Source organism: Perognathus longimembris, chromosome 3, assembly GCF_023159225.1.
Source record: "Perognathus longimembris pacificus isolate PPM17 chromosome 3, ASM2315922v1, whole genome shotgun sequence".
NCBI lineage: Eukaryota > Metazoa > Chordata > Mammalia > Rodentia > Heteromyidae > Perognathus > Perognathus longimembris.
This window is the reverse complement of record NC_063163.1, coordinates 75,632,494-75,660,218: the sequence shown is the minus strand read 5'-3', so window position 1 is coordinate 75,660,218 and position 27,725 is coordinate 75,632,494. Positions and strand designations below refer to the sequence as shown.

The 27,725-nt window shown below is 58.8% G+C and overlaps 3 protein-coding genes across 3 annotated transcripts in view; all 3 read right to left on the bottom strand.

Moving 5' to 3' along the window:
* Positions 1–1,412: 1,412 nt before the first annotated feature.
* Positions 1,413–13,518, bottom strand: Colgalt1 (collagen beta(1-O)galactosyltransferase 1). The gene is made up of 12 exons (XM_048342548.1): positions 13,103–13,518; positions 12,756–12,866; positions 11,695–11,812; positions 9,659–9,793; positions 8,149–8,353; positions 6,546–6,665; positions 4,856–4,932; positions 4,571–4,677; positions 4,308–4,440; positions 3,368–3,495; positions 2,660–2,866; positions 1,413–2,545 (listed from the first exon to the last, which is right to left on the bottom strand). The coding sequence occupies exons 1-12, from the start codon at positions 13,363–13,365 to the stop codon at positions 2,278–2,280; spliced, it is 1,872 nt and encodes a 623-aa protein (XP_048198505.1). The 5' UTR covers positions 13,366–13,518; the 3' UTR covers positions 1,413–2,277.
* Positions 13,519–15,281: 1,763 nt separating this feature from the next.
* Niban3 (niban apoptosis regulator 3) lies at positions 15,282–27,258 on the bottom strand. Its single transcript, XM_048342545.1, has 15 exons — positions 26,991–27,258; positions 25,773–25,903; positions 25,427–25,552; positions 24,996–25,095; positions 23,796–23,963; positions 22,911–23,026; positions 22,756–22,842; positions 22,491–22,653; positions 21,745–21,935; positions 19,809–19,967; positions 18,260–18,376; positions 18,077–18,181; positions 17,170–17,269; positions 15,869–15,952; positions 15,282–15,472 (listed from the first exon to the last, which is right to left on the bottom strand). Exons 1-15 carry the CDS (start codon positions 27,043–27,045, stop codon positions 15,456–15,458), a joined length of 1,719 nt encoding a protein of 572 aa, XP_048198502.1. The 5' UTR covers positions 27,046–27,258; the 3' UTR covers positions 15,282–15,455.
* Positions 18,291–27,725, bottom strand: part of Slc27a1 (solute carrier family 27 member 1) — a 31,246-nt gene continuing 21,811 nt past the window's right edge. Inside the window, exon 13 of the transcript XR_007210421.1 lies at positions 18,291–18,301. The gene's annotated coding sequence lies outside the window, so the exon portion shown is untranslated. The remainder of the gene's footprint in view (positions 18,302–27,725) is intronic.

The following is a 27,725-nucleotide window of genomic DNA, read 5'->3' as shown; positions in this document are numbered from 1 at the left end:
CTAAGTACCGTGGTAAGTCAGCACCCAGCCCAGTCCCACTCCAGGCAGAGGCCACAGCTGGCTGGGCACTTGGGACCTGCACCCCAACCTGTGGCCCAGGTGGTCTGTGGGCATCTAGAAGGCAGAGGGTCCTGGGCCCTTCTGTGTACCAGAAGCCAGGTAAGAAACCAGGTGTTTGCCAACGGTGCCTATGCCCTTGGGCTCACTTGGGTTTTCTTCTTAGGACCAAACAGCTTGCAGTAGGGTTGCCAAATGACAGTTTCTAGGCCCACACAAGTTCCCAGCTTTTCTGCTTTGTGCCAGTCCTGGCACTGAACTCAGCACCTGGATACTTGAGCGTGTGTGCTCAAGGCTGGGGCTCTACCACTTCCAGCTTTTTGCTTGCTGGTTCATTGAGAGATAAGAGTATCCCAGCTTTTCCTGCCCAGGCTGGCTTCAAACCCACCATCCTCAGGTCTCAGCCCCAAGTGGCTAAGCATGAGCCACTGGTACCTGGCTGTTTTAATATTTTGCAGTGCTGTGGCTGAACTCAAGGCCTTGCTGTACAAGAGAAACTCCCAACCCCAAGCTGCACCCCACGGTCTTGTTTTGGGGGGAGATCATTTAGAGGGCTTTGTTTCTCGTGGATTACACAAGCCCAGGACCTACCTCCCCTTACACTTTAAAAATCCCACTCCCAACATGATTGACAGCTTCCCAGGCCCCAGCTCCTTGGATGTGGGTGACTCCTGGAGGCCCAGGTCTGTCATATGTGCAAGTTACAAATGGATCAGGCTGACGGGGGAGTGGGGATTCTCCAAGCTGTGAACTATGTTGAGAAAGAGGCTATTTTTGCTTCACTGAAGGTTCTAATTCCATCTACAGAGCACACACCATCTGTCAGTGGATGGATGGCACTATGCACCCCCCCAACCCCAGAGCTCTTACACATCTGACCCAGAAAGAACCCATGTACCCCAAGGTGGTCCCTGCCCCAGGGCCGCCTCCCTGGGGTCTACGCCCTTAACCAGGGACTCCTAGAGTATCCTCAAGACACCATCTTGGGTCTTTTTGTGATAATGAAACTTGAATTTAGCACCTCATGCTCTCATACAAATTTTTTCCTCATGGCTGGTAATCTAACACTGGAGCCATGCCTCAGACTGTCTCCTTATTTTTCAGACAGGATCTTGCATTTTTGCCCAGGTTGACCTACACTACACTCCTTCTACCTGTGCCAATCACATAGCTGGAATTATTGGCATGGACCACTATGTCTGGTTTCCCTGGGCTGGCTTGGAACTGCCATCCTCCTGATCTCTCCCTGTGGCTGGTGTTACAGGTGTGTGGCGCCACCACAGGCCTTTCAAATCTTGCCTGCCTGCAAGGGAGTGGGGGAGGCACCCAGACCGGGAGATGAAAAACTCAGAAACAACCAGCCAGGCACGTTTAATAACAACAAGCAAGTCATCCACTAGCACCACAGCAGCAGTGCCCAGATCCCCAGCTGGTGCTGGCTTGCAGATGGTCAGGCCCTGGGCTCCTGCTGGGAAGGTTCAACTCAGAGGCTGCTTTTAAGGCAGAATCCCCACCCCCCCACCCCAACACATGATCCCACTCTGTCTTGCCAACAGGATTTGATCAGTCAGGTGGAGACCACACCTGAGACACAAGGGCAAGGACATCAAGAAAACAGAATGGGGTAGGGGGAACCCAGCCCCCACCCATGTCCTGCGCCCCCACTACGGGGACCTGAAGGGCCATGTGGCCTCTGGGACTGAGCATCCTCCCCAGGGAGCGAAGGGCCCCCTCCATCCCGGCAGTGGGCAGATGGTCTGCCCACAGACCAGATGGGGCTGGCTATTTTCAACTCTGCCTGGAGCCTGCGATGCCTGGTACTCCATAAGCACTCCACAAACGCTTGGTGTAAGGAGAGGCAGATTTTGTTTCTGTGTTGCAGCACACAGTAGGTAACATTGCTGAACATCACTGTGCCTGCCCATTGTGATGGGAAGAAGGCAATTAGGCATCGTTCAGTCTGGGGTTCGTTTCCTCACACAGTAGGCACTCCGTCAACACAACTGTCTCCGCAAGTACCTGGCACATAGCAGGTACTTCAACTGTGACTGAGTGAATGCCAGCTCCTCACCGCAGCACCCCTGAAGCCTAACACACGGTAGGCACTCAATAAATACGTGAAGAAGGTGTGCGTGTCAGTAAGGCCCGGTTTCACCCACAAAGACCTGCCCCTGGCATGCGGGGCCTGGTTCCCGCCCCAGCCCGAGGCCACCGTCTGGGTCAGAGCTCGTCGCGGGCCGCGCTGTCCAGCGGGGACTGCAGCACATCCGAGTTCTCGGCCTCGCGGCTCAGCGCCTGCTGCTCGCGCATCTTCTGGGACTTGGCTCGGTCCCAGTCGGTCTTGACGCCCTCGTTGTCCCACACCACCGAAGTCTCTGTGTCGCTTACGTAGCCGTCGTCCCCCGTGTAGTGCGTGGGGTAGATGAGCAGGGGCTCCGCCGAGAAGGCACGCAGGTCGCGCGGGGAGAAGTGGGCCTTGTACTCGGACCTGTGCCGGCACGGGGAAGCAGGCCTCGTTCCCTGGGGCTCAGCCAGGGCACGGGGCACGGGGAAGCGGGCAGGGTCCCTCCACGCCGCCCCCGGCCCAGCACTGCCCACTTACACCGGGTGCTTGTCGAACATGACCGGCAGGAACTCGTCCACCGGCAGCATCTTGGCCAGCGGCCGTGCGGCCAGCAGCTTGCGTGCGCCCCGCAGGGAGAGGGCGTAGCCCAGCGTCCAGTACGAGTAGTCGGCCTCCACCAGGTTCCGAACGCGGGGCACGGCCTTCTCGGGGTGTTCTACCTGCATCCGCTTCCGGCCCACGTAGCTGGGGGACAGAGACAGGGGCCGTCACCTGCCACCACCCGAAGACGCGAGCTCCTGAAGCTAGGGGCCCAGCAAAGCTGGGGAGCAGACAGGGCCCGGTGAATAAGAGGATGAAGCCGCGGAAGGGCAGGAGAGCAAGTTCTCTGCGGCAGGAGGGTGCCATGGAGGCCAGAATGGGGCGCAGCCACAGCCCTGGGGAGTCCAGGCCCCAGCCCTGCGCTGGCCACGCTCACCCCACGCACATTCCACTTCTGGTCTCTGGTTCCAGGGCCTGGCCTCGCCCATCCCGACCCATGGCCACACCCCTACCCTGGCCACGCCCCGGCCCCCCCCCTCACATCCCAGGGCTACTGTTCCAGTGCCCAGCCCCGCCCATAGCCACATACAAGCCCCGCCCATGCCGTGACCACGCCCTTCACATCCCAGTCCAGGGCTCCAGTTCCCGGGCCCAAGGCCACATACAGGACACGCCCATGCACTGGCCACGCCCCATCCCACTCACATGAGGTCCCAGTCCAGGCCCTCCCGCTCCACATCCTCCATGAGGTTCATCAGACGCCTCTTAAAGAAGATCTCAAAACGCAGGTCATCCTCAAACACAAGGGATTTCTGCAGCCCCCGATCCACCACCTGAGGAAAGGACTCTGGCCAGGTCCGGCCACAGACACCAAGGCCCAGCCAGTCCCTGAAGCTAGGGGCTCTGGAGCACCAGAGAACAAACACAACCCTGACTATCTCCAGCTGTGGATCGACTTCCAAGGTGCCAGTCTATTGCTCTGCGGGCCCTTTCCGACCCAGGACTTTTGCGGGTGCTGTGCCTCTGGCACCAGGCCTCCCCGTGCCCCCTCCCTGCCCTGGGACAGGCAGACAAGGCCACCCTGCTGGACCCACACACTGTTCCTTCCTTCCCAGCTTATCTCCCGGCCTCTGGACAGCAGCCACTGGTTCCAGCCCAGCAGGCTGGCGCACAGCAGGTGTTGAGCAATAGCTCGATGAAGTCCAGAATGCTCCCAAGATTGTGATTGTCCTCTGGAACACTGAGGCTGGGAAGTGCCTTTCTATCTCATCCCACCAAATGGTAGGGGTGGACTACAGCTGCAAAGCAGCCTCTGCTGGAATGAAGTTTGGGAACGGAGGGTGGCCAAGAGCACCTGGCACTCAATCCCCCCGCCCCCCAGGCCCGGGCGACAGATCTGAAGCTGGTCAGACCACGCCTCACCTCCTGGCATGGGTCTCGGGGGAGGGAGTTAGGGGCACTGCAGCTGTCACTTCCAGTGGAAAATGCCAGGCATGGTCACTGTGTCCCCAGCCTCAGTTTCCACAACTGGAAGGGCAGAGGTATCCACTTAAGAGGCCCTGGGGCAAAGTGGCCACCAAACAACGCTTGTCTGTGGAGCCCCAGCCCCTCCCCACATCCAAGAGGAGCTCCCACCCTGGCCCACCTCCTTCCAGATGTTGTAGTGGCTGAGGAAGCAGCCCAGCTCCCCCTTGGTCAGTGGCCGCCCGTGGTAGGGGTCGCGGTACCCAGGCAGCATCTGGATGCCCAGCTCCTCCACCTGGCTGGTGTTCATGGCTCTGCAGGGCAGAGAGGACACAAAGGGGGATGGGGGAGGGAAGGAGGGGTGTCAGGAGGGAGACAGCCCCTCCCTGCAGCCCCTCCGTCCCCAGCCCTCCCAGCTACCCCCCCCCCCGCCCATCGCCTCACTTGCCGTCCACCGCATCTACCAGGCGGCAGGCGATCTCCTGCTCTTCCAGCGCCCGCAGCATGCGCGCCCGCCGGTCCTGGCGCCGCTGCAGGTTGATCATGAATACCTGGCACACACCACCTGGCTTGGACCCAGGGCAGCAAGGCCAACGCCCTGACCCCAGCCCTGGGGAAAGCCGGCCCACGCCCCGACCCCAGTCCCACAGAACAGGCCCATGGCCTGACCTCAGCCCACGTGGAGAACCCAGCCCACACCAGCTCTGGCCCCCAGGAGAACCAGCCCACCTCATCGAAGCCCATCTTGTCGGGAGTCCTGGTGGGTGCAGAGATGAAGCGCGAGTACTCCACAGGCGAGTGCTTCACTGAGGGGGGCGGGGGCAGAGGAATCCTGGAGTGCTGGAGTTTGGCAACCCTGGGCCTCCACAACACAGATTTCTCCCAACAGCACAGCCAGGCCTGCCTCAGTTTGCTGACTCCACTGTACACCGCCCAATTCTACCACAGGACCTTTGCTCATGCTAAGCACCAGCCCAGAGCCACCATCCTCTCCTGCTCACCCACAGATGCTTAGCTATGATGCCCTGGGGACTGGGGGATCGCAGACCCACAGACTGGGTGGGCACCTCTTCTTGCTCCCCTGCCTGTTCTGTGAGCTCATGGTGAGGATGCGGGTCTGATGGCTCACACTGTCTCTGGCACCCAGCTCAGGACTTGGTATCCAGGCAGGCTCAGCAGACACTTGGAATGAAGGGGTGTGGTGTGTGGTGGTCACCCACCCAGCTGGGACCCATAAAGCAGCCATCTGGGAAGACACCGGATCCTCCAAATAGTTACGCAGTGGTTCTCATCCTGAGATGCTCAGAATAGGCTCCTCCCAGAGGAGCAGGGGTGGGGAGGGGAGCAGGGCCCCTCCCTCAGCGCTGGATGTCCATCATGGATTCTGTGAATCCCAGCTTCTGCCCAGCCCAGGAGCCCTGAGCTTCCTGCTGGGGAGGAACTGCGGCTCTGGGCTCCATGGGCACCATGGCTCACCCCAACACAGGGGCCAGGAGAAGACTGACAGACACGGTGGCCACGTGGCCAGGGAGACACACGGCACAGCTGAGGGAAAACCTGTGTGTGGCTAGACACAGCACCAAATACTGTGCAGCAATGGCTTTTATACCTCAATCTTCTGGCTCAGGGACAGATGAGCCATCCTGAAGCTGATCTCTCTCTCTCTCTCTCTCTCTGGTACAGCCATGCTGTGTGATGCTCTGATGATAACAAGGAGGTGATGCTCTGATGATAAGGAGGTACAGTGCTACAGTGTAGCAAAGCGGGCCAGGCACCACTTTGTATCAGAGCCTGGGAAAGTCCAGGAGCAAAGCAGACTATGCAAATGAGAAGTTTGTGCAAATGTACATGGGCTATGCAAATCAGCTGTCTAGGCAAAATGGGAGGGTCTATGCAAATGCACAGCAGTGATGCAAGTGCTTGGGGGTTATGCAAATGTTCTACTATGCAAATGGACATTCTAAGCAAACAGGAAGCTCCATGCAAATACACAGTGACTATGCAAATGCTCAAGCTCCCTGTGGACGCCGAGCCACTTCACTCAAAGGAGCTAAGCATCCAAGGATTTCAGGGTGCACAGGGATCGGTGGCTGCTTCCAGAGATCTTGGGGAACAACGCTTTTCCAAAGGAACTCATGCAAGTACTTAGAGGAAAAGAATCCATCTTGCTGAGAATGTGGCTTAGCGGTAGAGTGCTTGCCTAGCATGCACAAGGCCCTGGGTTGGATTCCTCAGCACTTCATAAACCACAGAAAAAGCCTCCTGGGCTTCAGCTGGCTGCTGCCTTTGGCGGCCACCTCCTTTCCGGCAAGCTCCTGCCCCTGCAGCTCCCCCAGGAAGCCCACCCTGACCCCCCCAGCGAGCCTTGGGACCACACGTGAGTGCGGATCATGGTGGGCCCGTAGGTGTCATCACTCACCCATGACCTCCAGCTGCGTGTGCAGGAAGCTCTCCGCCTCATCCTGCAGGGTGCTGTGGGCGCGCAATGGCACGGGCAGGAAGCCGAACACCTCCTTGTTGCACACGTACATCTGCACCTCTGCCGGGAGGGAGCCAGAGGTGTCAGTCCGGCCACGCACTGCAACCCAGCTGGGCCACGCAATGAGAGGAGGCGAGAGGCGCCCCTCGGCCTGGGCAGCACACTGAGACCCCATGGACGCCAGCCACAACCACCACCACAACCAACAAGCTGTCCCGGAAATCCACAACCCAGAACCTGAGCAGAAACACACTTGAGGTACCTGGGTGTGAGCCCCGGGTCTTCCACTTTTCCTGGACTTACTGTACCACTCAGCCCACCCTGCCCTGCTTGCTTCCATTACAATCCCACATTGCTGGGGTGGCAGATGTGCGCCTCAGTGCCTGGCTTATTGGCTGAGATGGTGGGTGCGGGTGTCCTCTCTCTTTGCCTGGATCGGCCTTAACCTTCCATATTCCTGAGCTCCATCCCCCAAGTAGCTGGGATTACAGGCATGAGCTGCAGCACTCAGGTAATTTTGTTTTAATTAATTCATTTGTGGTGCTGGGGTCGGAATACAGGGCCTCATACACGGTCAGCAAGCTCTCACTGAGGAGCCACACTATCTATTTTCCTCAGCTCAAGAGCTCAGTGTTGCCCGTGCCCTGCTGCTGGCCCTGAGCGGGCAGTGGGCCCCTCCGGGGGCGTGGAGTCAGCTCCACAGGGTCGGCAGGGCCCCTCGGGCATGTCTCCCCCCTCCTCCAAGCCAGGCCTGGGGCCTCCCTCCTGCCTCCACCTCCTGGAGCGGGCACGGGAGGCTCCATGCCCGCGTGGGTTCTGGCCCCCAAACATCAGCATTTTTCTGGATTTTTTTTTTCTGTTGCAATTATGTAGAAATATAACAAGTTTGCAGAGCGGAAGTGAGCCCCAACTTCCGCTTTGGGGCTCAGCAGGCGGCATAGGGCACCTGGTTTTCCTAACTCCGCCGAACTCCAAGTCAGGGTTTCACTTCCATGGTTTCAGTTACTCACTCCGAAAATGCTAAATGGGAAATTCCAGAAACCAATCGTGGCTTTTAAGTAAGTTCCTAAAATTCGTTGTCCATCTCGTGAGACTGGAGCTGGCTCTGTAGCAAGGTGGCCTCAGCCTTCCATCCTCCAACCTCAGCCTCCAGCGCCAGGCATGCACCCTGTATTAGTGTTCATCTTGCACCATGCCTGACCTACACACGTAACTGCCACAGGTGTGTGCACACAGGGAGGGGCGCCCTATGCATGCATTTCAAGAGCCCAGCGGGGGTCTCGGAACAGCCCTGCACACAGTGCACACAGGCTCAACTACAGAAAACCAGGAGAGCACTGAAAAGTGTGCAGACAGAAATCCCAGCCAGGAAGCAGGGCTGGAGGGGCCCAGAGCCTGGAGCCGCTGTCTAGACACCTGGATACAGCTGTACCTGAAGCCTGCCCGGCACCCTGCCATTGTTCTCTTTGAACATTCTGTGTGCTATGCTTGAACTTGCTCTGTGTGAGATCGAGATAACCAGAGCTTGCCTGCCACACCGTACCTGCCTGCTTACAGGAGAAGGCGAAGACCATGATGTCATCGAAGGACCAGGTGTAGTCAGGGTGGGGCGGGTAGAAGGCTAAGCTCCGGGATGAGGCCTTCCGGAGGTCGATGAGGAAGGTGGAGTGGACCATGGGCACTGCGAAGCAGCCCCGCCGGTCTCGTTTGCGGATGGGGATGTAGGCAGGGGTGCGCCTGTAGTAACCCTGCCAGGACACAGAGGCCACTGAAGGTACAGCACCACACATCACCCCAACACCAGCACCAGGCTGGCTCCAAACTGTGAGCCTCAGGCCTCAGACTCCTGTGTAGCTGGCATGACAGGCGTGAGCCACCGGCGCTGGCAGTACATAAGGATTTTCATGAGATTTTTTTTTGGTCCAAGACCAAGACTCAAACTCAGTACCCTATGCAAGGTTAACTTTATATAGGTCGGGTGATGTGTTCATTTCTTTCCTTTTGCTTAGTATCTGTTCCTCTTTCTCTCTGATTCCCTCCCTCCCCTCCCCACCCTTGAGCTGCTTAGTTCACTTTCATCAATGTCCAGTGAAGCTGTTGGGCCCCCAGCTGTATTTTTCACCCGCCTTCCACTCATTCTGTGCCCTCCTCCCAGCTTTCCTCAGATGTGCATGTGTACACACCTAAAATGGTGAATTTTTACTAGAGGCTCGTGGCTCATGCCTTTAGCAAAAAAATTAAAACCTCAGGGACAGCTCTCAGGCCCTGTGTTCAAGCCCCGGGATATGTGTGCATGCGTGTGCGCGCATACACACACACACACACACACACACGGTGAATTCTGTGCTATACAAATTTCACTTGAATCAAATGCAAAGAACACTGTGTGGGGTGCTGTGGTGCCCTGCCTGGTGTGTGTGAGGCCCCAGATCCTGTCTCTAGCACCCCCAGAGAAGCAAGCAGATACAGTGCAGGACAGTGTCCTGACAGCAGGCCCCTGCCCCTCCCTTTGCCTGGCTTTGTCCACAACCCCATCTCAAGTCTTTTTTTGTTTTTTGGGTTTTTTTTTGGCCAGTCCTGGGGCTTGGACTCAGGGCCTGAGCACTGTCCCTGGCTTCCTTTTGCTCAAGGCTAGCACTCTGCCACATGAGCCACAGTGCCACTTCTGGCCATTTTCTGTATATGTGGGTGCTGGGGAATTGAACCCAGGGCCTCATGTATATGAGGCAGGCACTCTTGCCACTAGGCCATATCCCCAGCCCCCATCTCAAGTCTTAGAGTGAGACTTGTAACCAGGCCTGGCCAATAAGAGCCTTGCATTGGATAACAGGAGCCTGAATGACCCAGTCAGAGTGGACTGTGACTGGGCTTTTATCCCTGAGCAGCCTGAGAATAAAGCCACATAATGGATGGGGAAAGTAAGGCCTTCCAGACCGAGCCATGCCTGAACTCCATCCTGAGAACCCTCACCAAAGAGTTGTGTGAGCTTAGGACAATGGTGATCCCTTCCTCAGCAGCTGGGTCTGCAGCGTGGCAGCCCAGGCCCAACCTACCTGGGAGGTCATGCCACACCAGAAGTTGGAGTATGCGGCCCGGGAGTCCAGCATAGGTGCCACCACCGTCTTGTTCTCGGCAATAAGCAGGCTCAGCATGTCGGGGTTGGTGATCAGGTTGTCTGCATCCACAAACTGCGCGACATTCACGGGTGGTCAGTGTGGCAAAGGGACATGCCAGGCATGCCTGGTGGTCGTGGCCAAGGCCAGAGTGGGGGCAGGAGCCACAGAAGTGGGGAGGTACAGGGCCAGTTGCCTGCTTGCAGCTGAGCAGTGTACAGGTATGGCAGCCACGCCAAGGGCTACGCGTGGCTCAGCAGCACAGCGCTTGCCTGGCAAGTGAGACCCCTAAGTTCAAATCCAGTGCCATGGGGGGGGGCCACAGGACAACCACAGGAAACCCACGTGACGTGGCCATGTGGCAGAGGAGCTTGGGAAGAGAGGTGGCAGGAGCCAGACGCGACAAGCCCTCCGTGGCTCTGCTTGCAGGGTGGCGAGGATGTGGAGGGGGCGAGCTGCGCACCCCTCCGACCTGACCACACGCGTAGTCACAGATGTAGCACACACGTCCACAAGTGGACTACACACTCCACAATTGTGGCAGTAAGTGACAGGTGCAGGATCTGGGCCAGATGCTAGCAGAAGGGAAGTGCAGGACAGGAAGTGGGGTGGGTGGGCTGCCAGGGCCTGGGGGCTGGGGCTCCCTGCTGGAAGCAGACCATAATGTGGTGGTGGGCTGTGATCACTTGGAATTGGGGGATCTGGGGTGAGGGGCACCTCCACAGTGGGGTGACACCAGGTAGGGATTTTTTTCCTTCCAGTATATATGCACAGCTTTTTTCATAAAGGAATCTAGACCTTTCTAATAATTTTTCCATCATCATGTTCTAACATAGGAGCCCCCAGTTAAACAAAATATAACTTTGTATCAAAACTTGCTTTCAGGGCTGGGGATATGGCCTAGTGGCAAGAGAGCTTGCCTCATATACATGAGGCCCTGGGTTCAATTCCCCAGCACCACATATATAGAAAAAGCCAGAAGTGGCGCTGTGGCTCAAGTGGCAGAGTGCTAGCCTTGAGCAAAAGGAAGCCAGGGACAGTGCTCAGGCCCTGAGTCCAAGCCCAGGACTGGCCAAAAAAAAAAAAAAAAAAAACAACTTGCTTTCAGTTTCCAGGCAGCATCCTGAGTTCCAGCCAGGTTTCCTGGGGGGAAAAGGCGAAAACAGGCCAACCCCAGACCACAAAAGCCAAACCCAGGGCACAAGACACAGTGCCTATGTGTGGAAGGTTCCAGAAAGAGCAAGATCTACCTCTGCGGGTCTCCAGTGGGCAGCAGACACGCCTGCGCCATCACCAGCCAGTACCGGCCACCTTCCCCAGCAGGACAGAGCCTCACCACCACCAGCCCGGACACCATGCCCAGTGCCAGCTGCACCCTATTCCCCGCCTTGGCCTCCTGTGCCCCAGGGCAGCCACAGGGGCTGTTGGAACTCACATGTTGGGGCCAGCCCTCCAGGGCTCACACACCAGCCATGGCCGCTGCTACCCTGCGAGGCCCTGAGCTGGGCACATTCACGTGCCTACCCTGAGCCAGCAGGTGTGAGGGGCTCCTATCCCTATGCCTACAGGCCCAGCGATGCCCCGATCCACACCTCGACCACAGCACCAGCAAAGAGCAAGCACCCAGCCCTGCCCCACCAGGCTCCATGGCTCAGCCCCAGTGACCTCCTCTGCAGTACCTGAGCCAGACCAAGGTCCTGCTGTGCAGGCCAGGCTGGCCTGGAGCCTGTCATCCTCCTGCCCTCACCTTCCAAGCATTGGAGTCACACATGTGCCTGCCGCACTGAGACCACACAAGACCCTGGTGGCCCAAGAGCCTGGCTCCACCACCAGCGAGCAGTCACCTCCGGTGCTCCCTGACCCACCTGTCCTGGTAACTGTCCACGTGGGGCCCTGCTTCCGGGACTCCTGGCCTCCCTGTTGCCCCTCAGCCACCCCATGACCCTTGTTGCCCCCTGGCCACCAACAACACTGACCAGGATGTAATCGGCCCACATATCCCGGGCTGCCTTCAGGGCTGCCTGGCGCAACTTCATGACATGCTCATAGCGGGAGTCGGACCAGTGTTTGGGTCCCTCCTCATCAGGGTAGGACCTGTGGAGACACCGGTGTGTGAGGAACTGAGAAGGGGCACTGGGGTCCTCTCAGGGTGATGGGAGACCTCCCAAGCTGGTCTAGAGGCTAGGAGGAGAGCATGAGGCAGAGGAGAGGAGCGAAGGAGATCCTGACCAGCAGCTGCGGCAGCAGCATCACACATGCAAAGGGTCCTGGGGCAGACAGTCAGATCCATCAAGAGAGGGAGGCAGGAGAGAAGCACTCACAGTGGCTGGGAAGTTGACCTGGGGTAGAACTCAGACCCTGCCTCAGGCTCCCTGTCTGGACAGGAAGTGGAGTGTAAGAGGGTGGAAGGAGGGGACTGGGTGGGTATGTAGCTTCCTTGTACTCTGGTAGACAAGAAGGGAGGTCACACCCAAGAGAGGTCGTAAGTGTCTTATCTGTGTGGTGGAAGCCTCAGGAGGTGAGGTGAAGCTGGAGACAGGCTGAGGGTTAGAGGTCTCAGTAACAGACAACAGGTAGGTGTGTGAACAGAGCCAGGTAACAGTGGGCAGGGCCAGGGGGAAGTGGGCCGGGCTGGGGGGGCAGGGAGGCCAGGCTGGGGGGCAGCGGGCAGCGCTGGGATGCAATGGGCAGGGCTAGGGGGCAGCAGGCAGCACTGGGGTGCAATGGGCAGGGCTGGGGGGCAGCAGGCAGCGCTGGGGTGCAATGGGCAGGGCTGGGGGGCAGCAGGCAGCACTGGGGTGCAATGGGCAGGGCTGGGGGACAGCAGGCAGCGCTGGGGTGCAATGGGTAGGGCTGGGGGTAGCGGGCAGCGCTGGGGTGCAATGGGCAGGGCTGGGGGGCAGCGGGTAGAGCTGGGATGCAATGGGCAGGGCTGGGGGACAGCGGGCAGAGCTGGGGTGCAGCGGGCTGGGCTGGGGCGCAATGGGCAGAGCTGGGGCACAGCAGGCCGGGCTGCGGTGAGGCGGGTTGCGCTCACCTGGGCTCCTCGGCCGGCCGCCACTCCACGGAGTGGTACAGGCTCTTCACAGCCACCAGCCACTCCCGCAGCACGGCGGACGTGTTGTCTGCGTTGTGGTCCGTGGCCACCCTGCGCGTGCACATGGCCATCAGAGCAGTGTGGGGTGCCTCAGTGTCCCCACGGCCACACGGGGGGCGGGGAGGCTCGGTGTTAGGACTTCCTGACTGGGTTCGGGACGCCGCCACCTCGGGGAGCGGGGCCGGGGCGGGACGCGGGGCCCGGGGACGCGGGGCTCGGGGAGCGGGGACGGGGCGGCATGCGGGGGCCCGGACGGGGGCGCGGGGCCCGAGGAAGCGGGGCCTCACCACAGCGCCATGCGCTCCCGCGGGTGCCGCAACCGCTCCAGCGCGCCCAGCGTGGCGGGCAGCGCGTGGGCCGAGTTCCGCGCCAGCAGCGCGATGAGCACGCGGGGCGCCTGCAGCGGCGACTCCGGGCTCCAGCGCTCCTCCGGGAAGTAGGCGGCGGCGCCCGCGGGGCCCCCGGGAGGCGGCGATGCCAGCAGCAGTAGCAGCAGCAACCCAGGGGTCGGCTGTCCGCGCAACCCGCGCGCGTGCGGGGCCGCCGCCATCGCGCCACGCGTCGCCTTTAAGCCGTTTTTCCGCCGGCGGACGCGGGCCGCGCCTTAAAGGCAGTGAGCCGTCACCCAGGAGGCCCCGCCCATTACGTGCGAATTAAAGGGGAGGAGCGCGTCCGGCTGTCCGGGCCCGCCTCCTAGACCCCGCCTGGGGGCCCGCCTTAAGGACCAAAGTGCCTAGGACCTCCGACAACACCCGCCTTCCCGGTGACGGTGACGCAAGCCTTCCGGCCCGCCAAGCCCCTCCCGCTCCCGCCTTAAAGGAGCAGAGGTCGCTCTGGGGACCTGGCCCCGAACTCGCCCCGGGCCTGCTCACCCCACCTGAGGAACAGGGTCCTGGAGTCCCCGGGAACTACTTACTGGTCCTGTTTGTGTCGTCCCTAAAGACTTTTTTTTTCTTTTTTTTGCCGATAAGTAGTGCTGTGGCTCAAGCGGGAGAGTGCCAGCCTTGAGTAAAAAAGCTCAGAGATAGCACCCAAGCCCTGAGTTCAAGCCCAGGACCAGCACAATAAATAAGTAAGTAAATAATCCTCAAGGGCCTGTAGGTTCCAGGCCCCAAGTACTGCTGAAGCTGAGGTGGGAAGGTCCAGCCGGTACCACACATTAAGACCAGGCCTCCAACAAAAGACCACAGTGACACAATGTCCTCTTTCAGAAGCCCAGAGTTTGGATGTTTATTTATGGGGTGGCCTGGGGGTGCCTGGAAGGGGAGGGGTCATCCTGATCTCAAAAGAAAGGTAGGGACTACTTGTCCTTCTCATTGGGATACTTTTTTTGGGGGGGGGGAGTTGGTCATGGGGCTTGAACTCTGGACTTGGAGGTGTCCCTGAGCCCTTTTGCTCAAGGCTAGTGCTCTACCACTTTGAGCCACAGCAGAGAACAGAGCTTTCAAGCTAAGAAATGCAGTACCAGCTTCCGTCCCTGTCAGGAAGGGCCTAGAACCCAGTCTAGGAATGGCTTTCTGGAAGGGTCTCCTTTCCAAAATTAGCATCTAAATCCCATCCTGGGGAAAAGAAGCTGGAATATATCTGAGGGTGGAGTTGGAGGTAAGGGCTGGAAAACTCAGGTCATCTTAGCCTCCTGGGAAGGAAAGGTCCCAATCAGAGTGGAAGGAAGTCCCTGTAGGGCCAGACCTCTTGAAAGCCGACCAGGAGGAGAGCAGGAATCCCCAGCAGCCAGCTGGAAGCAGCTGGGTGGCTGCCGAGAAACCACTGATGGCTTTTCTGGCCAGTGACCAGAGGCAGGAAAAGCTGCCTTCCCTCCTTGGAATTCACCCCAGGTTGGGTGCATTGTAGCAGGCAGGAGAGCCCTGGGTCCCCACTGTCTAACACCCCAAGAAAAGAGTAAATAAACAAACAACAACAAAAAAAAAAACTCAGCAAGCTGAGGAAAAGAAATCTATCCTGTGTCACAAGGAGTTATTATCCTTAATGCACAGTTATTGAATGGGACACAGGAGCCAGAACCAACACACATACACACACACACACACACACACACACACAGTAAAAACTACAGAAACACACTAAAAATAATCACAAATGGCCAATGCAGTGTGTGTGTGTGTGTGTGTGTGTGTGTGTGTGTGTGTGTGCCAGGCACTGGAACTTGGCCTGGGCACTGTCACTGACCTTTTTTTTGCTCAAGGCCAGTGCACTCTACCCCCTGAGCCACAGCTCCACTTCTAGCTATTTTGGGTAGATGATTGGAGATAAGAGTCTCTTAGACTTTTCTGTCCAGGCTGGCTTTGAACCCCTCAGATCTCAGCCTCCTGAGTAGCTAGGATTACAGAAGTGAGCCACCAGCACCTGGTTTCAATGCACTTTTTACAAAATCTACTTCAATCTGGTCATCAAAGCAATTCAAAATAAAACCAATAAAAATAAAAAGCAAACTCTGATAGGTGAGAATGGAATCGACAGAGCTTTAGTGACAAGCCCTGGGTTTGGGAAGGGTCTGAAGCAAATGCACCAAGGCAAGGTACAGTGCACGCCGCCAACCTGAGGTCCCAGCCCTGCCCGGGGCATTCATGGGGGGGCGGCAGGAGGACAAGGCCCAGGTCCAGCAGCTCTGGTCCCAGGAAGTCAGACAGGGCCAGCTCCTGTGAAGGACACGTTGGTGGTGGGGTCTGAACAGCAAAGCCCACCAAACAGAAGGGAAATAGGCAAGGGCAGGATAAGGAAAAAACGAAGAGGAGGAGGAGATTCTGAGGCCGCACGGCCTTTCTGTGAGGTGATGTGTGTGCGTGCGCCTGTTTCCCAGCATCAGTCGTGCTGTGTGGGGGACCCTCACATGCTGACCCACCATTGTTCCAGGGTAGAGGATGGGAAAGGGGTGCTGGGAGATGTCCTGCCACACCTGGCCAGCTGAGATGGGACACAGTCACCCATTTGTGATCCCGTGGGCTGAGAGCACGTGTGTGCTCAGGAGGGGAGGAATCCACGCCCTGTGGTCCTTCCCAGCCCCAACAAGTCACTGACAATACCCAGGACCTCACCTGCTCCCTCCTGGGCCCATGGGGCCTCTGCCCAGTCAGTCACAGGGCAAGAGATGCTGCTGGCACCAAGTGCCTTCCTCAGTTCTGCAAAAAGAAATACACTCCAGATGCATCCAGGGACCCCAGATACCAGCTCCCAGGGGCCTCTGTGGTGGCTGTGCCTGGGGCAGACAGTGCTGGTCAATCCCCACAGGCTCCACCCAGCAGGGAGCCACCACTACTGCCAGCATGTGGAAGGCATCAACTGAAGATGCCTCTTAAGTAACACCCTTCGAGCACCCCTTTCTACATTTAGTTTGGCAGTCAGAAAACAGCTTTTCTTTTTTCTACCTAAAGCATCAGCTAGAGCTGGAGGTATGGCTTCAGCAGTAGAAAACAAGTCCCAAACTCAAATCCCAGTTCCAGGATAGTGGCTCACACTCTGGTAATCCCAGCTACTCAGGAAGCAGAGGTGTGAAGATCATGGTTCGAGGCCAGCCAAGGCAGAAAAGGCCATGAGACTCTTATCTTCAATGAACCACCAAAGAACTGGAGGTAGAACAAGTGGTAGAGCAAGCAATAGCCTTGAGTGGAAAAGCTCAGAGGCAGCACCCAGGATCTGAGTTCAAATCTCCTGACTGACAAAAAGTCAGGCTGGGGGAAGACTCAAGTGATACAGCACCAGCCAAGCAGGCAGGAAGCCCTGAGTTCAAAGAATTCTGGTACCAAATAAATGTATAAATGGGGGCTGGGAATATGGCTTAGTGGCAAGAGTGCTTGCCTTGTATATATGAAGCCCTGGGTTCGATTCCCCAGCACCATATATACAGAAAACGGCCAGAAGTGGTGCCGTGGCTCAAGTGGCAGAGTGCTAACCTTGAGCAAAAAAGAAGCCAGGGACAGTGCTCAGGCCCTGAGTTCAAGCCCAGGACTGGTTAAATAGACAAATGTATAAATGGAAGCATGAAAAACAACCATGCCAGCTGTTCCAAAAGAAGTCATCACAGACAAGGGCAGCCACACCCTTACTCTTGGCTCTGGGGAGCCCACCATGTTGGACTCTTGCAGCTCTGACTTGCCATGTCCCACCCAAGGGGCCATCTCCAAGCAGGGGAGCCCCTGGCCATGTTCTGCCAACCCAGAGAGCCCAGCAGTAGCTGTGGAATGGCTACATGGTGAGGGCAGGCCTAGGTTTTGGACTACAGGACCCACAGGACCCTCACAGCCTCACTCCAATGCCCTGGGCTTTAGAGAGGCCTCAGGATGGCCCCCACTTGCCTGCCCTGGTCAGAGGGTAAGTGTACAGGAGGGGCGGGGCCCACCTTCATTGATCCTCTGCAGCAAGACCTCCTGGACAACATCCTCATAGACGCCTGCGGCCATGTCCCCCTCTACCGCAGCCCCCAGCGCCTCCAGCAGCTCCTGCACACATGGGGGAGGGCAGAGGGTGGAACTCCTGCAGTCCACAAGGGGAGCTAATCACTTCCCTGAGCAGCTGGGGACCCTGGGCCTCAGGTTCCTCCTCAGTAGAATGGACTGTGACCCAAGGGGATTCATGGACTGGAGGAAGAGAAATGAAGGGTGCGTGCTGGGCAGGGAGGGGCTGGGCTGCATCCCCAGCCTCCAGCCTCCGGGTGGGGAGGACACCCTGTGTCCTTCATCATGCAGGTGGACTATGCTGCCCCCACCACCAGGCCTCCATGGACTCCAGCAGGTGTCTGCTGGGTCCCTCCTGTCTCTCTCACCTGGACCCTGAGCCCTGTGGGCCCCCCCCCCCCGCCCCACAGCAGGAGGAGGTCACCCTCCTCCCCTCTCACTCCAGGCCATCAGCTTCAGCCACAGCTGCTCCTCTTCTCCAAGGAGGAAGCCCTGACTACTCAGGGACTCACACTTTGCCCACAGCCCACACTGAGACAGGCTCCTGGCTGTCTTTCCTTCCCATTGTTTTTGCAGTGCTAAGAATAAACCCAGGGCCTCCCACAAACTAGGCAAGAGCCCCCCCCCCCTCCAAACTACTTGCTACCTCTAGGTGTCAGGGGGGCCATGCTGACTGCCTGGACCCTACACACCCCGCACTCCATCTGCTTCCATGTGCCCAGGCCTGTGGTAGCTGGTGCACAGTGCATGCAGGCTTGGGTAGAGAGCCTCAGGGAGCAGCGCGCCATGGGGTCCCTGTCCCAAACCTGGCTCTGGGAGGGTCAGGAAGGCCTGGCCAGAGCCCTCACTCACCGCCTGGCCCGGGCCCAGCTGGCTCAGAGTGAAGGGCAGGAGGACAGCGAGGAGCCAGCCCTGGGAGCACTTCCACCGCGCCTGCTCGCTGTCCCAGGAGAGCCTCTGCAGGACACAGGTGGAGGACGTGAGGGCGGCCACCACATCCCGGGTGGGCTGGCCAAGCCCTCTCAGCCGCCTCACCTTTAGCACGAGGCCCCTGACTCTCTCCAGCTGCCCCACAGCCTGGTCAGGGTCCAGAGCCGAGGTTAGGTACTGGTCGGCCAGCTGCAAGAAGGTGGCCAAGGCATCTGCAAGGAGCTGTGGGAGGAGGTGGAACTGTGGGCCCCAGAGCCCAGGCTTAGGTCTCTGTGCGCCGCCCCCCCCTCCCCCGCATCTCCTCCTCTTCCTCCTCTTCTCCTGGTGGGAGATTGTCGGGAGCTGAGCAAGCTGCTAAGCTCATCCTGACCTCTGGCTGTGCCGATGTCGCCAAGATGTCGGGAGCCAAACCTGCAGCTAGGTTCATTATCACCTCTGGCTGTACTGTTACCGCCAGGATATGCTAAAGGCAAAGATATTTGTCCACAGCCTCTGTCCGGAATTGCTTTGTCACCTTGTGTTTACTGTAATCAAAAGTTGCAAACTTCTAAGCCTCTTTGTGTACTGGAATTTTAACAACCCTATGCTATTCCCTGGTTCCAAAACTGCATATAAGCTGGGAGTTGAAAATAAACTGTTGCTGCAGTCTTGAGGTTCAACCTTGCGGCTGCAGACCTCCCGTACCCCATCTTTGTCTCTTGTCTTTTTTCTCTTGCCTTATTTTTCCTTTTCCTTAATCCTCGCCGCCCCTCAGTCAGGATTCCCATTTCACTGCCAGCTGGCCCGGCAGGGGAGATGCCCCCCTTCCCAGCCTGGGGAGTGAGCTGAAGGCAGCCAGAGTTCAGCACCTACCAGGAGTGCCTTTTTTTTTTTTTTTTTGCCAGTCCTGGGGCTTGAACTCAGGGCCTGAGCACTGTCCCTGGCTTCTTTTTGCTCAAGGCTAGCACTCAGCCACTTGAGCCACAGTGTCACTTCTGGCCTTTTCTATATATGTGGTGCTGAGGAATCGAACCCAGGGCTTCATGTATACGAGGCAAGCACTCTTGTCACTAGGCCATATTCCCAGTCCAGAAGTGCCTTATTTTTTTGTATCTATCCTGGGACTTGAACTCAGGACCTGGCGCTGTCCTAGAGCTTTCTTTGCTCAAGGCTAGCCCTCTACCACTTGTGCCACAGCTTCACTTCGAGCTTCTGGTGGTTCACTGGAGTCTCACGGACTTTGCTGCCCAGCCTGGCTTTGAACTGCAATCCTTAGCTAGCTAGGACGTCGCTAGGACAACAGGCTCCACAGTGCTTGTGTTCAGCCTGCGGGCACTGGGCTACACTGTCCTCTCCACATGTTCCATGCCCATCAGCTGCTCCTGTCTTCTCACCTTCCTGACACCTTCTCCTCCCACTGAGACTCTGGCCTCGGCCTCCTCCAGGCCTGTCCCCAGAGGCTGTGCTTCTCACAACTTGCTGAGCTTCCTAACCATGCGCAGGCTCCTCCCTCCCTCACACCCTTAGCTCCCTGCTGCTCACTGTCCAAGCCCAGCCCCCAGAACTGTCAAGGACCTGCTGACCTGCCTGCCTACCTGCCTGCCAGGTCTCCTGTTGAAATGCAACTTCTCGAAACTGCTTCACTTTGCCTTAAGGTAGATTGCCCACCCCTCACCTGCTGTGCCAGATCCTGAACCCCAAACACCAGGCTCCGGGTGGCCTGGAAGCCAAATGGTGTGGCCAGCTCTGCCAGGTGCTCCTGGCACCGCTCGGCCTCCTGGTAGCACATCTGCATCAGCTCCGGGTCCCATGGCATCACTCCAAACGCGTACACCTGTGCCCGGGCAGTCAGTGAGGAAAACAGAATCAGCTGGAGGGAAAGCAGAGCCCAGGATGAGAGTCAGGGAGACTGTGGGCCTCAGCTGCCACCACGGATGTGTGGCGACCAGACATGAAACAGTATATCCCGGAAAGCCAGGAGCAGTGTCCTCCAGGCAGAGGAGATGGGCACCCATGCATGTCTTCCCTGCCTCCTCACCAGGGCCCCACACAGCTCCCTGAATTTTCTACTTGGCCTTTACCTGGCTGGGTGGTAGCAGAGCACACAGCCCCACTCTCCTGGGGAAACAAACCACTCTGGGATCACTCCACTGGCTACTGAAAACCCTATGCCATCTACCCGGAACAGCAGGCCCCAAGATATCAAAAAGACATTTGTACTTCCATGTTTATCGCTGCACAATTCACAATAGCCAAAATATGGAAAAAACCCAGATGCCCCTCCACAGATGAATGGATACAAAAAATATGGTACCTATACACAATGGAATACTACATAGCGATTAGGAAAGGTGAAATATTGTTATTCGCAGGGAAATGGTCAAAACTTGAACAAATAATGTTGAGCAAGACAAGCCTAGAACACAGAAAACAAAGGGGCATGATCTCCCTGATATATGACTGTTAAGATGGGGTGATGGAGAGACAGTAGAGACCAGGTCTGTGAAACCAAAAACTGCTTTTCAAATGGTATTTCCCACAGGATTAGGTCAGCGACCCAACATTATGTAACTAAAACCAAACAACTACTCAACATATAAAGGTCAAAATTTGACCTCTCAGTGGAATACAATAGCTCAAAAGCTATGTATGTATGTTCATATAAGACTACTGTCAACATATGGTCTAATATTGACATTACATTTAAAGCCCTAGGCGAATTTTCTTGGGCTTGGCCACGTGGCTACTGTAGATGTTCTTGGTACATTGTGTATTGTATATATGTCTACCTGACCTAGAGAAGGGAAAGAAAAACAGGGTGTAAGATAGCACAAGAAATGTACACACTGCCCTACTATGTAACTGTACCCTTTTTGCACAACACCTTGTCAAAAATTTTTTGGGGGCTGGGGATATAGCCTAGTGGCAAGAGTGCCTGCCTCGGATACACGAGGCCCTAGGTTCGATTCCCCAGCACCACATATACAGAAAAACGGCCAGAAGCGGCGCTGTGGCTCAAGTGGCAGAGTGCTAGCCTTGAGCGGGAAGAAGCCAGGGACAGTGCTCAGGCCCTGAGTCCAAGGCCCAGGACTGGCCAAAAAAAATATAAAAATAAATAAATAAATAAATAAATTACAAAAAAATAAAAAGAAAAATTAAAAAAAAGAAAACCCTATGCCAAGCCCAGCCTAGTGGCCACATCAGTGATACCATCTTGCTCAGGAGGCAGAGATCTGAGGATCATGGTCAAAGCCAACCTTAGCAAGAAAGTCTATGAGATTTTTGTCCCCATTAACCACCAAAAAGCTGGATGCAGATCTGTGGCTCAAGTAGCAGAACACCAGCCTTGAGCAAAAAAAGCTGTGGGACAGTGCCTAGGCCCTGAGTTCAAGTCCCAATGCCAGCACTAAGATATAAATAAAGCAGAAGCTGCGGCCACTCCTATGGTCCTGGCACTGGGGCAGGCCGAGGCAGGAGGGCCGAGAGCTCCAGGCCTGGTGGTGGGGTGGGCTGCTGCTGCTCAAACCAGGAGTAGGGGGGAAATCTGGGAGATTTCCCGTGCAGAACCGACGCTGCATTGGATCCCCCAGCCTGCGCTGTCCTGCGCTCACCTCCCTGCGCAGCCGTGCGCCCGAGGGCCTCCCGCGCAAGCGGCGGGTCAGGCGGTCCACGGCCCGGGTGAGGAGGCTCCGTGCCGCGTCCAGCGCGGCCCCCGCGGCGCCCAGCAGCGCCCGTGCCATCCGGGGCAGCTGCGTGTCCAGTGTCCGGCACAGGCGCGACTCCAGCGCGCCCTGGACATCCGCTGGCAGTAGAAAAGGCGTGCTGGGTCTCCCCGCAAGGTACCCGCAGGCGGTGGGGGACAGGTACGGGTGGGTGAGGGCCGGAGCTCAGCAGGGCGAGGCACTCAGAAGCGCAGACTCTGAGCACCCTCCCCGACCCACTTTACAAGGAGGAATCCGAGCAGCTAGGATTGGCCGGAGGCCCCGCCTGGGAGGCAGGCGTATTCGAACTCGAAGTTGTACTGGCAGCGTGGAACGCCCCTCCCCGCCTCCCCCTGCGCTGCCTTCCCCCCAGATGGCCTCCCCAGTGGCTGGACCAGTAACAGCCTCCAGGCCACGCCACTGCCACTTAGGCCCCGCCCTGTCCGCCCTCCTAGTCCCGCTCACGTGGCCCCGCCCCTCCAGCCAATGAAGTTGCAGGCTATAGACCCCGCCCTTCTCAACCTCCTGTCCACGCCCACACCGTTGGCCGTGCCCCTTTCTAGCCAGACCCCCCACCCGCCCGCTCCTCACGGCCCCACCCCGCGATCTGGCCCCGCCCCATGGCCCCCTCCCTATCGGACCCCGCCCCGCCTCACCCCGAATTCTCCCCGCGGCGCGCGCGCGCAACCGCAGTGTCTGGTCCAGGTCGGCGCGCACGGTCCTCTCCAGCGACGCCAGTAGCTCGTTCTTCTCCGGCTGGAAGGCGCGGAGCCCCGAGGAGGCCTCGGCCAGGACCGCTGTGTAGACCGTGTCCAGGAGCTGCACGGGCCAAGCCGGGGAGCCGCGCGAAAAGAGATGGGCGTGGGGAGGGCCACGCGGGGCGGCGGGCTAGGGCCCCTCCCGCCTAGACGCCTCCCCTACCTCCGTCCAGGCCGCACCCCGCAGGCCCGGCAAGGTCTGCGCCTGCAGGTCCGGCAGCAACTCCCGCATCAGCACCGCGGTCAGCACCTGCGGAGGAGACGCTGTGGGCACCACGCGGACCGGGAGCGGACCGACGGGCCTGGAGGGGGACTGACCTCGGCGTCCGAGCCCAGCGTCACGTCGTCCTCGCCAAAGTGGCCCAAGTGCTGCCGGTAGAGCCGGACGGCATCCAGGAAGGCGCGGGCAGCGGGGTCCTGGCTGCGCTGCAGGACTGAAGGGCAGCCACTCAGTGCTCACGCACAGCCCCACACCTGGGTCTCACCCACCTCTGCACCTCCGCCCTCGAGACCACTAGCTCCGCGGTCAGGGAACCCCCTGGGAACCACAGTCCCAGACTTGCTCCTCGGGCCTCACCGCAGCCCCTGGATACTCCCTCCTGGCAGGCACCTTTGTGCAGTCAACAACCTGAGCAACTACGTGTCCATCCCCTTCCTCTTCTTCACCTGGCTGCTCCCCTCACCTTTTCCAGACCTCAGCTTCAACATTCCCTCCTCCAGGAAGCCCTCTGCTCCCTCCACCTGACAAGCTGAGCTCTTGCGGGTCCTCTGTGCCCAGTCATATCCTTGATGACTGCCTGGTGTCCCCTGTCTCTCCCACAACTCCGTGTGCGTGTGTGTGTGAGAGAGTGTGTGTGTGTGTGTGCGCGCGCACACACACTGGTCCTAGGATTTGAACTCAGGGCCTGGGCACTGTCCCTGAGCGTTTATGCTCAAAGCTAGTGCTCTACCACTTAAGCAACAGCTCCATTTCTGGCTTTTGGGTGGTTAATTGGAGACAAGAGGGCTAGAGGTTTTCCTTCCCTAGGCTGGCTTGGAACCATGATCCTCAGATCTCAGCCTCCTGAGTAGTTGAGATTACAGGTGTGAGCCACCAGTACCTGGCCAACAACCTATTTTATGGGCAAGAAAACTGAGGCTCGGAGAGGTTCCAAAGGGACAAAGACCTCTGGCCCCAGAACCAGTCTCTTGGTCAGCACCCACCTGTGTCCCGCAGCCGGACGGCACTCTGCAGGGCCAGCCTCCAGGCACGCTGTAACTCAGCACTGGAGGCAGAGAAGCAGAGGGGCTGGCGGAAGGGGTGCCACAGAGACAGGGGGAAACGAGCTGGCACCTCTGGTAGGGCAGTGGGCCTTTCCTGGGCATTGTCATCTGAAGGTGGATAGAAGCAGTCTTCCCTTGGAGGCACCCTGGGTAGACCCCACCAACCCACCCCAGCATGGTTTTCCACCTTCTCAGACAGCCACTACCAAAGGCTGAAAACCCAACCACTGCAGCAGAGTGGTATCCACCCTGCATCTGTGGGCCATGGGCCTCTGGGAACCAGACTCAGGCCCAATGCTGCCAGCTGCTCTGTGCTTCCCTCTGTGCTTAGCAATGATACTGATGGCCTAGAGCCATTTGGACACAATGACTGGCTTTATTGTGGGTGGATTTACTTGGGGTCTCCTAAATCAGGTTTTGTTCTACTTTGCAGAGTGAGACAGGCAGAACACAATAAAATGCATTGAAGTGCAGAAGGTAAATGGTGCTGCTGTCCCAGCCCAGAGAAACAGTGCTAGTAGCACTTTAAGGCCCATACGCCCATATATGCAATGCCATCTTGTCCAAGCGGCTTTCCTGGCCTTCCCCCTGCTCCAGAGGCAGGGCAGGGGCAGTAGCTCCCCATCCTGGGCTGGGCCAGGGTTCTTCAGGCAGGGCTGGAAATGTGAACTCTTGTCTGCATCTGGTTGTCCCAATACCATCCCTGGAGATGTGCTCCTGAAGCCCCTGGCACACCATGCTCATCTCGGGGAGCAGAGGCACCAACCCAGCCTGGTGCTTACTAATGGTGGGGTGCAAGGCTGGGCACCTGTAGCGGGGGTGCTGGGCACCACACAGGCCCCTTTCCTGCTCTGAGTGTGAGGCAGAAGAGACAGAAGGGGAGAGAGCCAGCCCTTTGGCCAGTGTCCAGCTCTGCACCTGCTGGCTGACACCAGGTTTTACTCTGTTCTCTGCTGTGCTCAGGTGGCCTAAGGGCCATCTCCCTCGTGGGGGTGGAGGGCTCTTCCCTCCAGAGCAGGAGGGCTGGCCAGGGCCAGGGCTGCCCCACAGCAGCACCTGGAGCTGCCCCCCCCCCATGCTTGCTCTACGCACCCAGGGCTGGACCCGCGGCGGGCGCCCTGTCTTCCGCGTGGAGCTGACCTGCGGGCTGCACGCAAAGTTGGACATCCCGCCGTGAGGTCTCCAGAGAGAACCCCGTCAGGGCGACGGAGCCCAGCGGGCGACCCCCATTCTCGAAATCCTGCGAAGGGCAACCAGAAGACCGGCTGGGGTGTGGGCATCAGCGTCGCACCATTAGGGGAGAGGATGAGAGCCTGGGGGCTGGGGACGCCTGCCTCCCCCGTCCCCCCCGCTGGAGCCCCCTCCCTCCCCAGTGTTAGAGCCCCTCGTCCTGTACCCGTCCGACCTGTCTGAGAATTCCCATACCCGTATCACAGGTACAGAAACAGTCTTGGGCTGCAAGGAATCTCTGCAAACTCCCAGCGAGGAGTGGAAGTCTGAAGGCCATCCTGGCCACTGGCCTCAGCTTACCCATCCGGCACGAGCCCCTGCCTCTGCCTGTGTCCTCTCACCTCCTGCTGTCCGAACCATTCCAGGCGGCCGTCCCCGCGCAGGACGCAGAACACCGGCTGCCACCGCGGCGGGCGGCCCCGCAGCCACGCCAGGGCCCCTCGGTGCTCGCGGACCCGGGGCAGCTTCTGGTCAGGAAGAGGAGGTGAAGGGGGGGCTCACCAGCCCGGGGCAGAAGTGGCCCCACGGATCGGGATCGAAGCCCTGCCCCCAGGCACGTGCGGAGGCCCCGCCCCGCGAGCCTCGCGGCCCTGCCCACCCGCGGCGTGGAGGCCCCGCCCTGCGGCTTCCGCCTCGAGGCCCCGCCCCTCCGCGCGCCCAGAGGCCCCGCCTACCCGCGGCCCCCACCTGGCTGCGGAGCAGCTGCGCCCCCGCCGGCCTCCCCGGGTCCCGCTCCTCAGAGAGCCGCCTCAGGACGGCGGCAGCCAGCTGGGAGCGGTAGTGGGGCAGGAAGGTCCTCAGCAGGGCATCCATGCGCTCTGTGAAACCGGGCACAACGGCGAGGGGTGCGGCGGGGATCGCCGGCGGGCCGGAGCCGCCACGAGCCACCCCCCACTCCCCCAACGCAGGCCTGAGCTCAGCTAGTAAGCGCGAGGCCCTGGCCTTGCGTAACCTCGCTGCCCCACGGAGACCGCGAATCCGCGAATGGAGGCGGACGCGCGAGGCCGGAGGTCCCCCGTGTCCTGGGACTTGCCGATGCTCAGCCCAGGCGGCAACGAGAAGCTTGAGGAAGTGGAGGCAGAGAGGGAGTGGGAGGGAGGGGAGGAGGTGGATGGGGTGCTGGCGCCACGCTGAGGGCGAGGGGAGCGCTGCAGGGCAACGCACCGGGCAGGCCGGCCCGGCTCCCAGCTCCAGAGGTCCAGGCGGGACCACTGTAAGTTTGCCCACGTACTAGGCTAGTTGAGGAACCCGGTCAACCAAAATGAGTGGAAGTGGGGGTGTGGCTAGAGTGGAGAGCACCAGCCTTACGTGAGTAAAGATAAGCGCCAGGCCAGGACCGCATATGCACGCGAAAGAAAGCCCTCCCACAAAAATAACAAGAAAAGGCAAGACTCCATCATCCCAGATGAGAGCAGACCTGATGGCTGGAATCCAGCAGCCACTCTGTGCTACCAGAGTACCTTGGGTTCTGCCACCCATGGCAGGGCCATGAGACCCTGCTTCCCGTTCTCCATAAGAGAGAAAGTAGACATTTATCCTCTGTAAGCCTCTAGGAGGGGGTGGAAGGCCCAGTTTATGCAGTCAGACACTGAAGAGGCATACACACAGTAGGGCTTTTCCCAGAGGAAAAGCTTGCCAGATGGAAGGGGGCCATTTCCAGGACACAGTAATGAGGGCTGTGCCAATTTGGAATGCGGGAGACTGGACGCAGGCCTTTGCACATGCCGTCCCTCCTGTCTGGAGCATCCTCTTGCTGCCCCATGCCTGCAGCCTTCGTGGCCACAGCCTCCCCAAGGACAATCCCTCCCAAGGAGCAGCCCCTGCCCCTGCCCCCTTCCTCCAGCTCACTGACCCAGGCACACACAGTCGGGCTCAGATCTCCCGGCCCAGGCACCCCCCACTCACCTCTTACATGCTGCTGCTGCTGCTTGTCCAGGGGACTTGAGGCCCGCACACCCATCCTGCTTGGGGACACCAGCCAGGGCTCAGCTCGGCAGGGCAGGACCGCACCACCACCCTGGCCCTGCTGGGGGCTGCCCCGCCCCGCCCTGCCTTCTCCTGGGCCTGTCTCCAGGAACACAGATGCAAGGGACTGTGGTTACTGTGGGGGACCTGGGGCAGCCCCAAGGGAGGTTGGGGTGCAGAGGGGAAATACAAGTGCTCTGCCTCTGAACCTTCCCCCACCCAGTGAAGATGGAGGTTTGAACTCAGCCTCACTTGGTAGGCATTTTTACCACTGGAGATGTTTCCCACCCATGCTTCAAACAGGGTCCCATGCTCCCATCCCAGCAGTAGACACTCCCCCTCCCCAAAGCCGGGCTGTGGCGGGGCCGCTGAGCGGGCTGGCAGGTCGCTGTGGGCCAGGGGAGCCTTTGCCTCCCTGCCCCCCCCCCCCCCAACATGAGGCTCACAGAAAAGCAGCTGCCAGGGGCTGGGGATATAGCCTAGTGGCAAGAGCGCTTGCCTTGTATACATGAAGCTCTGGGTTTGATTCCTCAGCACCACATATATAGAAAAAGCCAGAAGTGGCGCTGTGGCTCAAGTGGCAGAGTGCTAGCCTTGAGCGGGAAGAAGCCAGGGACAGTGCTCAGGCCCTGAGTCCAAGGCCCAGGACTGGCCAAAAAAAAAAAAAAGAGAGCA